General features: G+C 37.0%; 1 protein-coding gene across 25 annotated transcripts in view; it reads right to left on the bottom strand.

Moving 5' to 3' along the window:
- Window positions 1-14,887, bottom strand: part of RPS6KA6 (ribosomal protein S6 kinase A6) — a 388,962-nt gene that overhangs the window by 45,453 nt on the left and 328,622 nt on the right. Inside the window, exon 23 of one of the 25 annotated variants that reach the window (XM_070784471.1) lies at window positions 4,248-4,821. The exons of the other annotated variants lie outside the window; for them this stretch is intronic. Within the exon in view, the coding sequence (XP_070640572.1) occupies window positions 4,798-4,821 (24 nt within the window). The 3' untranslated portion in view covers window positions 4,248-4,797. Of the gene's footprint in view, window positions 1-4,247; window positions 4,822-14,887 lie in introns of those variants that run through there. 25 annotated transcript variants of the gene reach the window in all.

The raw sequence follows: 14,887 nt of genomic DNA, 5'->3' as shown, positions 1-14,887 counted from the left end.
ATATAGGACATTACAGAGTATTGAGTAGAGTTCCCTGTGCTATATAGCAGGCTCTTATTAGTTATCTATTTTATATATAGTAATGTATATATGCCAACTCCAATCTCCCAGTTTACCCCTCCCCTCCTTATCCTCTGGTAACTGTAAGTTTGTTTTCTACATCTGTGACTCTATTTCTGTTTTGCAAATAAATCCATCTGTGTTCCTTTTTAAAGATTCCACATTGAAGCAATATCATATGATGTTTGTCTTTCTCTGTCTGACTTCACTCGGTATGACAATCTCTAGGTATATTCATGTTGCTTCATATGGAACCATTTTGTTCTTTTTTATGGCTGAGCAATATTCCATTGTATATATGTACCATATAGCTTCTTTATCAACTCCTTTGTTGATGGACATTTAGGTTGCCTCCATGACCTACCTATTATAGTGCTGCAATGAACACTGGGGTGCATCTATTTTTTCGAGTTACAGTTTTCTCTGGGTATATTCCCTGGAATGGGATTGCTGGATGATATAGCAGTCCCATTTTTAGTTTTTAAAGAAACCTCCATACCATTCTCTATGCTGGATGTACCAATTTACATTCCCACCAACACTGTAAGAGGATTCCCTTTTCTCCACACCCTCTCTAGTACTATTGCTTGTAGATTTTTTGATGATGGTCATTCTGACTTGGTGTGAGGTGATACCATTAGAGTTTTGATTTGTATTTCTCTAATAATTAGTGATGCTGAGTATCTTTCCATGTGCTTTTTGATCATCTGTATGTCTTTTTCAGAGAAATGTTTACTTATTGACTTATCTTTCACATTTTGATTTTTTTTTAATACTGATTGATTTTTTGATGTTTAGCTGCATTAGCTGTTTGTATATGTTGGAGATTAATCCCTTATCAGTTGCTTTGTTTGCAAACATTTTCTCCCCTCCTGAAGGTGGTCTTTTTTTTGCTTATGGTTTCCTTTGCTGTGTAAAAGCTTTTAAGTTTAATTAGATTCCATTTATTTCTTTTTATATTCATTACTCTGGGAGGTAGATCAAAAAAAGATTTTCTTGGAATTTATGTCAAAGAGTGTTCTGCCTAGGTTTTCCTCTAGGAGTTTTGTAGTGTCCAGTCTTATATTTCAATATAGTGTTTTAACTGCAAAGCTGCTATGCAATATAGATTAAGTAGAAGAAATGGAGTAGCCATCATGGTCAACAAAAGAGTCCAAAATGCAGTACTTGGATGCAATCTCAAAAATGAACAGAATGATCTCTGTTCGTTTCCAAGGCAAAACATTCAATATCACAGTAATCCAAATCTATGCCCCAACTAGTAACACTGAAGAAGCTGAAGTTGAACAGTTCTATGAAGACCTACAAGACCTTTTAGAAATAACACCCAAAAAAGATGTCCTTTTCATTATAGGGGACTGGAATGCAAAAGTAGGAAGTCAAGACACACCTGGAGTAACAGTCAAATTTGGTCTTGTAATACGGAATGAAGCAGGGCAAAGGCTAATAGAGTTTTGCCAACAGAACACACTGGTCATAGCAAACACCCACTTCCAAAAACACAAGAGACGACTCTACACATGGAAATCACCAGATGGTCAATACCAAAATCAGATTGATTATATTCTTTGCAGCCTAAGGTGGAGAAGCTCTATACTATACAGTCAACAAAAACAAGACAAGGCGCTGGAGCTGACTGCGACTCAGATCATGAACTTGTTATTGCCAAATTCAGACTTAAATTGAGGAAAGTAGGGAAAACCACTAGACCATTCAGGTATGACCTAATTCAAATCCCTTATGATTATACAGTGGAAGTGAGAAATAGATTTAAGGGACTAGATCTGATAGGTGGAGTGCCTGATGAACTATGGATGGAGGTTCGTGACATTGTACAGGAGACAGGGATCAAGACTATCCCCATGGAAAAGAAATGTAAAAAAGCAAAATGGCTGTCTGGGGAGGCCTTACAAATAGCTGTGAAAAGAAGGGAAGTGAAAAGCAAAGGAGAAAAGGAAAGATATAAGCATCTGAATGCAGAGTTCCAAACAATAGCAAAAAGAGATAAGAAAGCCTTCCTCAGAGATCAATGCAAAGAAATAGAGGAAAACAGCAGAATGGGAAAGACAAGAGATTTCTTCAAGAAAATTAGAGATACCAAGGGAATATATCATGCACAGATGGGCTCAATAAAGGACAGAAATGGTATGGACCTTATAGAAGCAGAAGATATAAAGAAGAGGTAGTAAGAATAAATAGAAAAACTGTACAAAAAATATCTTCATGACACAGATAATCACGATGGTGTGATCACTTACCTAGAGCCAGACATCCTGGAATGTGAAGTCAAGTGGGCCTTAGAAAGCATCACTATGAACAAAGCTAGTGGAGGTGATGGAATTCCAGTTGAGCTATTTCAAATTCTGAAAGATGATGCTATGAAAGTGCTGCACTCAATATGCAAGCAAATTTGGAAAAATCAGCAGTGGCCACAGGACTGGAAAAGGTCAGTTTTCATTCCAATCCCAAAGAAAGGCAATGCCTAAGAATGCTCAAAGTACCACACAATTGCACTCATCTCACACACTACTAAAGTAATGCTCAAAATTCTCCAACCCAGCCTTCAGCAATACGTGAACCGTGAACTTCCAGATATTCAAGCTGGTTTTAGAAAAGGCAGAGGAACCAGAGATCAAATTCCCAACATCCACTGGCTCATTGAAAAAAGCAAGAGAGTTCCAGAAAAACATCTATTTCTGCTTTATTGACTATGCCAAAGCCTTTTACTGTGTGGATCACAATAAACTGGAAAATTCTGAAAGAGATGGGAATACCAGACCACCTGACCTGCCTCTTGGGAAATCTGTATGCAGGGTTAGAACTGGACATGGAAAAACAGACTGGTTCCAAATAGGAAAAGGAGTACGTCAAGGTTGTATATTGTCACCCTGCTTATTTAAATTATATGCACAGTATATCATGAGAAACGCTGGGCTGCAAGAAGCACAGGCTGGAATCAAGATTGCCGGGAGAAATATCAACAACCTCAGATATGCAGATGACACCATCCTTATGACAGAAAGTGAAGAGGAACTAAAAAGCCTCTTGATGAAAGTGAAAGTGGAGAGTGAAAAAGTTGGCTTAAAGCTCAACATTCAGAAAACAAAGATCATGGCATCTGGTCCCATCACTTCATGGCAAATAGATGGGGAAACAGTGGAAACAGCTTCAAACTTTATTTTTTTGGACTCCAAAATCACAACAGATGGTGATTGCAGCCATGAATTTAAAAGATGCTTACTCCTTGGAAGGAAAGTTATGCCCAACCTAGATAGCATATTCAAAAGCACAGACATTACTTTGCCAACAAAGGCTATGGTTTTTCCACTGGTAATGTATGGATGTGAGAGTTGGACTGTGAAGAAAACTTGAGTGCTGGAGAATTGATGCTTGAACTGTGGTGTTGGAGAAGACTCTTGAGAGTCCCTTGGACTACAAGCAGATCCAACCAGTCCATTCTAAAGGAGATCAGTCCTGGGTGTTCTTTGGAAGGAATGATGCTAAAGCTGAAACTCCAATACTTTGGCCACCTCATGCGAAAAGTTGACTCATTGGAAAAGACTCTGATGCTGGGAGGGATTGGGGGCAGGAGGAGAAGGGGACGACAGAGGATGAGATAGCTGGATGGCATCACCGACTCGATGGACTGAGTTTGAGTGAACTCTGGGAGTTGGTGATGGACAGGGAGGCCTGGCATGCTGCAATTCATGGGGTCACCAAGAGTCCAACATGACTGAGCGACTGAACTGAATAAATAATAAGCTTTGGTATACTTAATTTCTAAGTATTTCTTAATTTCTAAGAACAGAAGTGTGTGAATAATAACACCTTTCTTCTGAGCCTTCTACTATTAAAGGTTATAAATCTCTTTTTTCTTCATTCCATCCACAGAAGCTAAGCCATTTAAGTTTTTCTCCCTCAGGAAATCTTCCCTCATATGTGGTAGACTGAAAAGAGCATTGGACTGAAAATCAATTCCAGCTATGCCACTCAGTGTATGACTATGGAAAAGATAAATTCAACACATCCTTGTTTACTCATATGCAAAATGATGGACCAGATCCCATCTAGCTCTAGAATCTATGACTTATAAACACATGACAAAACACTTCATTTAAAAGCAACTTCAAAACAGAAAAGAAGTATTTACATAAAACCAGACTACTTATTTCAAATTTACAGCCATGCACAATAAGAAATAATTTATATTTATATGTTAGACAAAAGAATCTTACAGTGTAAATTAACAATGGAAGGTATATCTGAAGAAAGATTAAATGGCTTGTGAAAAGAGCATTCAATTAATATTTACTATGCTAGGCAATGCAAAAATTAATATGACATTTAAAGCTCCCTCAGTGGGAAAAATAAAAATATTCATATGAATTTATAGCCAGGGAGAATGTGATTAAGTACTAATACTCCAATAAAGTACACAAAATACAGTAATAGGAACACAATTGAGGAAAAATGCAAGCTGCTTTTTTTAAGGATCAAGGGAAGAAGCCATAAATTAACCCACAAGAACTTCTACTGAGAAATTCTTTTTTAGTCAAGGGTATATGAACTTGAAATAAGTAACATTTTACCTATTTCAAGTATTATAAAATTTAGATAGAAATTAATCAATGTTAATAATACTTGATTATAATTAATCAGGTTATTATTGTGTTTATTTTTAATATATAGTGACACCATGAAAATTTTATTACTCTCTTGCTTCTTCTACTTTTTTGTTTACTTGATTCTTCTTTGTCCCCACTGTTTAAAAAAATGGAAGCAGCTATGTTAATGTTCTCAAAGCTTAAACTATTGCAGCAATAAGACATATAAAGCTAACATGACTTCCACTATCACCCCTACCCCACTTCTACTTTCCTATAACTCAAGGAACAAAGTCTAGGAATAATGCATGGACGGGAGGCAAACAACCATCTTTTATATGCTTCTGGTAGTGGTACTCACTAACGTCAATAAAAGCATTGTAAAGGGAAAAATAACTTGCAAGGAACTATAATTAAGTAAAATAATTGTCATGAGGTAACAGTAAATGTTACAATTTTCCACCTTAAGGGTAGCAGTGTAAGGCATGATGGGTAACTGAACAATAGCTTACATTCATCACTAATTTAAAACAGAAAAACATTTATTAGGTAAAGTATATTTAAAATGGATAACCAACAAGGTCCTACTATATAGCACATGGAACTCTGATCAGTGTTATATGGCAGCCTGGATGGGAGGGTAGTTTGCAAGAGAATGGACAAATGTATATGTATGACTGAGTCCCTTCGCTGTTCACCTCAAACTATTATAACATTGCTAATTGGCTATACCTCAATACAAAATAAAAAGTTAAAAAAAAAGAAAATTAATGAATTGTTAAAATGTACAGATTCTTTAAAGTTCATATAGCTCATTTGCTCAGTAATATGCCACCATTTTCATAAACATTTCAAAGACAGAACTAAAGCAATTTAATCCATAAAGTGGAATACATGAAAAACCTTGTGAAATATTTTGACAATATCCCCCAACATTTTGTTCTATGTTAATTTCTCCAGAATATCTGACTAAAAGTGGTAAGAATGAAATTGAATTTTAATATGTATTATTCCTTAGGCACTAGACAGATGAAAACATAAAGCACACAAAATATAGAAAAGCCAAAATCTAAGTACAACTGGCATATAGAGATTTCAGCATTAGCATCACTGTTTTTAGTGTTTTTTTTCTTTTTTCATTTTTGGGTCATACTGTGTGGCATGTGGGATTTGTTTCCCAACCAGGGATGGAACCTACTTGCCCTGCAATGGAAGTGCAGAGTCTTAACCACTGGACACCAGGGAAGTCCCAAACTAGTTTTGTTGTTGTTGTTGTTTGTTTGTTTGTTTGTTTTATAAAGAGCACAAGAGGTTCATGTGTATAGCTTGAAACACTGGAATTATTCCTTGGGAAAATGTACTTTCTGACACACAAACTGGCTGACTAGAAAATACATATATTTAATGAATAGTTAGTAGATTCAATCATTTTATAAACGAAAACCTGACAAATGAAATTCTGGAGTTGAAAGGAACCAAAGGGAAACTTAATTCCCAGATTTTGCAGAGGACAAAAATGAGGAAGCTAGTTAGTAGATCAAAACTAGCATTCAGTTTTCTTGGCTTCCAATCAGGTGTTCCTTTTACTACAGCACATGGTACACTTATGTTATGGCTAAGATTTGAACACAATCCTGTTTCTATTTTTCTAATGTTTAAAAGGTAATGATAACCAAATCTCTGATTTACTTATTCTACAACGACCAGGATACAAGAGTTACTCCATAATATATCCTACAGATTAACTAATGTCCTTAGATAATTAGGTTTTATTATTAGCAGATATAAAATACAAGTAAATCTTTCTGTCTTAAAATGTTTTCTAAATCAAAATGCAGTTTAAAAGCGTCAGGGTCCAATAAAACACATCCTGATAACTTTGGGGTTTTGTTTTAAAACAAATTTTTTAACTATAAATGTAAGAATTAGTAATCAAGGCATGATCTATTATTTTTTTTCCCTAAATTAAATAAGGCCAGTTACTCTGAAACTTTACTAATAACAGTTGCCACTAGCTACATATAGCTATTAAGCACTTTTAAAATGTAGGAAAGTCCAAATTCAGATGGGCTATAAGTATAACATACACACCAGAATTTGAAAACAAAGAATAAAAATAGAATTTAAAATCTCACTAATTTTTAAAATTTTGAAATGAAATACTTTGGATATATTAGGTTAGATAAAATATATCATTAACATTAATTTCATCTGCTTCTTTTTATTTTTTAACATGACTACTAGAAATTTTAAAATTACATATGTGGCTTCACTACATTTCTACTGAACAGTTCATAGCTATCAATTGCAAATATCTAGGTGCTCAAGCTGGTATTAGAAAAGGCAGAGGAACCAGAGATCAAATTGCCAACATCTTCTGTATCATGGAAAAAGCAAGAGAGTTCCACAAAAACATCTATTTCTGCTTTATTGACTATGCCAAAGCCTTTGATTGTGTGGATCACAATAAACTGTGGAAAATTCTTCAAGAGATGGGAATACCAGACCACATGACCTGCCTCTTGAGAACCTATATGCAGGTCAGGAAGCAACAGTTAGAACTGGACATGGAACAACAGACTGGTTCCAAATAGGAAAAGGAGTACATCAAGGCTGTATATTGTCACCCTGCTTATTTAACTTATATGCAGAGTACATCATGAGAAACGCTGGGCTGCAGGCTGGAATCAAGATTGCAGGGAGAAATATCAATAACCTCAGATATGCAGAGGACACCACCCTTATGACAGAAAGTAAAGAGGAAATAAAGAGCCTCTTGATGAAAGTGAAAGAGGAGAGTAAAAAAGTTGGCCTCAAGTTCAACATTCAGAAAACTAAGATCATGGCATCTGGTCCCATCACTTCATGGCAAATAGATGGGGAAACAGTGGAAACAGTGTCAGATTTTACTTTTTTGGGCTCCAAAATCACTGCAGATGGTGACTGCAGCCATGAAATTAAAAGACGCTTACTCCTTGGAAGGAAAGTTATGACCAACCTAGATAGCATATTGAAAAGCAGAGACATTACTTTGCCAACAAAGGTCCATCTAGTCAAGGCTATGGTTTTTCCAATCGTCATGTATAGATGTGAGAGTTGGACTGTGAAGAAAGCTGAGCACCAAAGAATTGATGCTTTTGAACTGTGGTGTTGGAGAAGACTCTTGAGAGTCCCTTGGAATGCAAGGAGATTCAACAAGTCCATTCTAAAGGAGATCAGTCCTGGGTGTTCACTGGAAGTACTAATGCTAAAGCTGAAACTCCAGTCCTTTGGCCACCTCATGTGAAGAGTTGACTCACTGGATAAGACTCTGATGCTGGAAGAGACTGGGGTCAGGAGGAGAAAGGGACGACAGAGGATGAGATGGCTGGATGGCAACAGTGACTCAATGGACATGATTTTGAGTAAACTCCCGAAGTTGCTGATGGACAGGAAGCTTGGTGTGCTGCGATTCATGGGGTCACAAAGAGTCAGACATGACTGAGCGACTGAACTGAACTGAACTGAGGTGCAACTGATAAAAATTTGTATATGCTTTAAGAATAACTTAACACTACAAAAATCACCTATATAATGAGTAGTCAACGTCTGTGCTAAAGACGATATGATGTGTAAAAATACACTAAATGCAGAAATAAAATTTAGTTGGCTTTATGTATTTTTCCTCAGTAGATTTACATTTTGTTTTTGGTTAACACTGAAACTGGTTTATATTCCTTGATCACATATAAATTGATAAGAGAGAAATGTATCCTAGAAATATGGTAAAAAATTCAGCCTTTGTCCTCTTCTTCAATTTGCAAATGTATGTGAGTTGACTTAAAAATAAATACTGTGATTTAAAAACAAATACTGTAGGGCAGTCCTAAGATGGTGGAGGAATAAGATGGGGAGACCACCTTCTCCCCAACAAATTCATCAAAAGAACATTTGAATGCTGAGAAAATTCCAGAAAACAACTTCTGAATGCCTGCAGAGGACATCAGGCACCCAGAAAAGCAGCCCATTTTCTTCGAAAGGAGGTGGAAAATAATATAAAAGACAAAAAGAGAGGCAAAAGATGTAGGGGTGGAGCTCCGTGCCAGGAAGGGAGTCTTAAAAAAGAGAGAAGTTTCCAAACACCAAGAAACACTCTCACTGCCAAGTCTGTTGCGAGCCTTGGAATGACAGAGGGCAACATAACTGGGAGGAAAAATAAATAAATAATTAAAACCTACAGATCATGTACCCAAGGGTAACTCCCCCAGTGGAGAAGCAGCGTAGATACCTACATTCGCCACTAGCAAGCCAGGGCTGGGCAGGGAGGCACGGGTTGCATTGCTTAGAGTAAGGACCAGGCCTGAATAGCCCGAGGGCAATCTAAGGGAACTAACTTGGGATAGCAAACCAGACTGTGGGATAACTACCACGAGAACAGCCCTAACCTGAGACACTGCCAGGCCTGCTCACAGAACAAAGGACTGAGCAGAGCCAGCAAGCTGCAGACCAGTCCATCCCCCTCCAGTGACAGGCAGAGAGGGCAGTCAGAGCCAGAAGGGGGCAATCGTGGCCCCAGAGAGGCATTATCTACCAAAATGCAAGCAGGCTTCTTTGCTAATCAAGACTTCTTAGGATTCTGGACAGTCAATATCTGCCTGAGAAGGTGCACCAGTTGTATACCCAGAAAACCGAGTTGCAGGGACGGGGGAGGTGATAAGTCGCAGGGACTACGCTCACCAAACACCTGGTCACCGGAGCTGCTCGGACCTGGGAAGGCCACAAAATGCAGGCCTAACCGAGTCTGCACCTCTGAGAACTACCCGAGTACCTGAACCTGAGCGGCTTAGACCTGGGAAGTGCATACAACCCAGGGTCGGCCTCAGACAGTTCCCAGGAGAGCAACCTAGAGCCTAAGCAGTGTAGACTGGGATAGCACACACGCCATGAGTGGGGGCAAACCTAGTGTGGCTGAGACACTGCGAGCATATGCCAGTGTTATTTGTTTGCAGCGTCCCTCCCTCCCCACAGCATGACTGAAACAGTGAGCCTAAAAAAGTGTCCACCACTGCCCCCTTGTGCCAGGGTGGAAATTAGACACTGAAGAGACCAGCAAACAGAAGAAGCTAAAACAGAGGGAACCTCCTTGGAAGTGACAGGTGCAATACATTAAAACCCTGTAGTTAGTACCGACTACATAGGAAGGGGCCTATAGATCTTGAGAAATATAAACTGGATCAAGGAACTATCTGAAAATGAACTGACCCCACACTGCCCACAACACCACCAGAGAAAGTCCTAGATAGATTTTTACTATTTTTACTATCATTCTTTAATTAAAAAAATTTTTTTAATTTTAAGTCCTCTATTACTTCTTTAATTTTCATTTTTATAACCTACTATTACTTTGCAAAAAAAACAACAAAAAATAGAGAGACACTATTTTTTAAAGCAAACTTTATATGTGTATATATATATATATATATATATTTTATAATTTTGTGACTTTTTTTTTCTTTTTCTTTAATATTGTATTTTTGAAAATCCAACCTCTACTCTAGATTTTTAATCTTTGCTTTTTGGTATTTATGATCAATTTTGTACTTTTAAGAACCCACTTTTCAGTACCCATTTTTACTTGGCCGCAAGATAACTGGCTTGACCGCTCTCTCCCCCTTTGGACTCTCCTTTTTCTCCACCAGGTCGCCTCTATCTCCTCCCTCCCCCTTCTCTTCTCTATCCAAATCTGTGAATCTCTTTGTGTGTTCCAGACTGTGGAGGGCGCATAAGGAAGTGATTCCTGGCTAGCTTGCTCTCTCCTCTTTTGATTCCACCTCATCTCATCCTGATCACCTCTATCTCCCTCCTCCTTCTTCTCTTCTCCATGTAACTCTGTGAATCTATCTGGGTGTCTCCACTGTGGAGAAACGTTTCATCTTTAACCTAAATGTTTTATCAATGGAGCTGTATAGATGAAAAAGTCTTGAGGCTACTGTAAAAATAAGACGGAAAACCAGAGCAGGAGGCTTAAGTCCAAATCCTAAGAACACCAGAGAACTCCTGACTCCAGGGAACATTAATCAATAGCAGCTAATCAAACACCTCCATACCTACACTGAAACCAAGCACCACCCAAGGGCCAACAAATTCCAGAGCAAGACATACCACACAAATTCTCCAGCAACACAGGAACATAGCCCTGAGCTTCAATATACATGCTGCCCAAAGTCACTCCGAATCCACTGACATCTCATAACTCAGTACTGGACACTTCATTGCACTCCAGAGAGAAGAAATCCAGCTCCACCCACCAGAACACAGACACAAGCTTCCCTAACCAGGAGACCTTGACAAGCCGCCAGTACAACCCCACCCACACCCAGGAAACTCCACAATAAAGAGAACTCCACAAACTGCCAGAATACAAAAAGGCCACCCCAAACACAGCAATATAAACAAGATGAAGAGACAGAGGAATACCCAGCAGGTAAAGGAACAGGATAAATGCCCACTAAACCAAACAAAAGAGGAAGAGATAGGGAATCTACCTGATAATTCCAAATAATGCTAGTGAAAAAGATCCAAAATCTTGAAAACAAAATGGACTCACAGATAAATAGCCTGGAGACAAGGACTGAGAAGATGCAAGAAAGGTTTAAAAAGGACCTAGGAGAAATAAAAAAGAGTCAATATATAATGAATAATACAATAAATGATATCAAAATACTCTGTTTTCAGAGTGTAGAATAATGGAGGCAGAAGATAGGATTAGTGAAGTAGAAGATAGAATGGTAGAAATAAATCAATCAGAGAGGAAAAAAGAAAAATGAATTAAAAGAAATGAGGACAATCTCAGAGACCTCTGGGACAATGTTAAATGCTACAACATTCAAATCATAGGAGTCTCAAAAGAAGAAGACAAAAAGAAAGACCATGAGAAAATACCTTAGGAGATAATAGTTGAAAACTTCCCTAAAATGGGGAAGGAAATAATCAGCCAAGTCCAAGAAACCCAGAGAATCCCAAATAGGAAAAACCTAAGGAAAAACACCCAAGACACATATTAATCAAATTAACAAAGATCAAACACAAAGAAAAATATTAAAAGCAGCAAGGGAAAAACAACAAATAACACACAAGGGGATTCCCATAAGGATAACAGCTGATCATTCAACAGAAACTCTTCAGGCCAGGAAGGAATGGAAAGACACACTTAAAGTGATGAAAGAAAATAACCTACAGCCCAGACTACTGTACCCAGCAAGGATCTGTTTCAAATATGAAGGAGAAATCAAAAGCTTTACAGACAAGCAAAAGCTAAGAGAATTCAGCACCACCAAACCAGTTCTCCAACAAATGCTAAAGGATCTTCTCTAGACAGGAAACACATAAAGGATGCATAAACTAGAACCCAAAACAAAAAAGTAAATGGCAACAGGATCATACTTATCAATAATTACCTTAAACGTAAATGGGTTGAATGCCCCAACCAAAAGACAAAGCCTGGCTGAATGGATACAGAAACAATACCCCTATATATGTTGTCTACAAGAATACGTACCTCAAAACAAGGGACACATACAGACTGAAAGTGAAAGGTTGGAAAAAGATATTCCATGCAAATAGAGACCAAAAGAAAGCAGGAGTAGCAATACTCATATCAGATGAGTATTTAAAACAAAGGCTGTGAAAAGAGACAAAGAAGGACACTACACAGTGATCAAAGGATCAATCCAAGAAGAAGATATAACAATTATAAATATATATGCACCCAACATAGGAGCACCGTGATATGTAAGACAAATGCTAACAAGTATGAAAGGGGAAATTAACAATGACACAATAATAGGGGGAGACTTTAATACCCCACTTACACCTATGGATAGATCAACTAAACAGAAAATTAACAAGGAAACACAAGTTTTAAATGATACAATACATCAATTAGACCTAATTGATATCTACAGGACATTTTACCCCAAAACAATGAATTTCACCTTTTTCTCAAGTGCACACAGAACATTGTCCAGGATAGATCACATCCTGGGCCATAAATCTAGCCTTGGTAAATTCAAAAAAAATGAAATCATTCCAAGCATCTTTTCTGACCACAAGCAGTAAGATTAGATCTCAATTGCAGGAGAAAAGCTATTAAAAATTCCAACATATGGAGGCTGAACAACACGCTGCTGAATTATCAACAAATCACAGAAGAAATCAAAAAATAAATCAAAACATACATAGAAACGAATGAAAATGAAAACACTACAACCCAAAACTGTGGGACACTGTAAAAGCAGTGATAAGGGGAAGGTTCATAGAAATACAGGCATACCTCAAGAAAAAAGTGAAATAAATAACTTAACTCTACACCTAAAACAACTAGAAAAGGAAGAAATGAAGAACCCCAGGGTTAGTAGAAGTAAAGAAATATTAAAAATTAGGGCACATGATATTATACATGTTTCAATGCCATTCTCCCAAATCATCCTACCCTCACCCTCTCCCAGAGTCCAAAAGACTGTTCTATACATTTGTGTCTCTTTTGCTGTCTTGCATACAGGGTTATTGTTACCATCTTTCTAAATTCCATATATATGTGTTAGGGAACACATGTACACCCGTGGTGTATTCATGTTGATGTATGGCAAAACCAATACAACAATGTAAAGTAATTAGCCTCCAATTAAAATAAATACATTAAAAAAATTAGGGCAGAAATAAATGCAAAAGAAACAAAAGAGACCATAGCAAAAATCAACAAAACCAAAAGTGGTTCTTTGAGAGGATAAATAAAATTGACAAAATATTAGCCAGACTCATCAAGGAAAAGGGAGAAAAATCAAATCAATAAAATTAGAAATGAAAATGGAGAGATCACAACAGACAACACAGAAATACAAAGGATCATAAGAGACTACTATCAGCAATTATATGCCAATAAAATGGACAACTTGGAAAAAATGGACCAATTCTTAGAAAAGTACAACTTTCCAAAACTGAACCAGGAAGAAATGGAAAATCTCAACAGACCCATCATAAGCACAGAAATTGAAACTGTAATTAGAAATCTTCCAGCAAACAAAAGCCCAGGTCCAGATGCATTCACAGTTGAATTCTACCAAAAATTTAGAGAAGAGTTAACACCTATCCTACTCAAACTCTTCCAGAAAATTGCAGAGGAAGGTAAACTTCCAAACTCATTCTCTGAAGTCACCATCACCCAATACCAAAACCTGAAAAAGATGCCATACCAAAAAAAAAAAAAAAAAGGAAAGAAAACTACAGGCCAATATCACTGATGAACATAGATGCAAAAATCCTTAACAAAATACTAGCAATCAGAATCCAACAACACATTAAAAAGATCATGCATCATGACCAACTGGGCTTTATCCCAGGGATGCAAGGATTCTTCAATATCTGCAAATCAATCAATGTAATACACCACATTAACAAATTGAAAAATAAAACACATATGATTAATTCAATAGATGCAGAGAAAGCCTTTGACAAAATTCAACATCCAGTTATGATAAAAACTGTTCAGAAAGCAGGAATAGAAGGAACATACCTCAACGTAATAAAAGCTATATATGACAAACCCACAGCAAACATTATCCTCAATGGTGAAAAATTGAAAGTATTTCCCCTAAAGTCAGGAACAAGATAAGAGTGCCCACTCTGACTACTACTATTCAACATAGTTTTAGAAGTTTTGGCCACAGAAATGAGCAGAAAAAGAAATAAAAGGAATCCAGATTGGAAATGAAAAAGTAAAAGTCTGTTTGCAGATGACATGATCCTCTACATAGAAAACCCTATAGGCTCTACCAGAAAATTACTAGAGCTAATCTATGACTATAGTCAAGTTGCAGGATATAAAATCAACACACAAAATCCCTTGCATTCCTATACACTAAAAATGAGAAAATAGAAAGAGAAATTAAGGAAACAATTCCATTCACCATTGTAACAAAAAGAATAAAAAACTGAGGAATATATCAACCTAAGTAAACAAAAGACCTATATATAGAAAACTATAAAACACTCAGGAAAGAAATCAAAGATGATATAATAGATGGAGAAATATATCATGTTCATGGATCGGAAGAATCAATACAGTGAAAATGAGTATACTACCCAAAGCAATCTATAGATTCCACACAATCCCTATTAAGCTACCAACGGTATTTTTCACAGAGCTAGAAGAAATAATTTCACAATTTGTATGGAAATACAAAAAA

Source organism: Bos indicus, chromosome X (genome assembly GCF_029378745.1).
Source record: "Bos indicus isolate NIAB-ARS_2022 breed Sahiwal x Tharparkar chromosome X, NIAB-ARS_B.indTharparkar_mat_pri_1.0, whole genome shotgun sequence".
Lineage (NCBI taxonomy): Eukaryota > Metazoa > Chordata > Mammalia > Artiodactyla > Bovidae > Bos > Bos indicus.
This window is presented reverse-complemented; position numbering and strand designations above follow the sequence as displayed.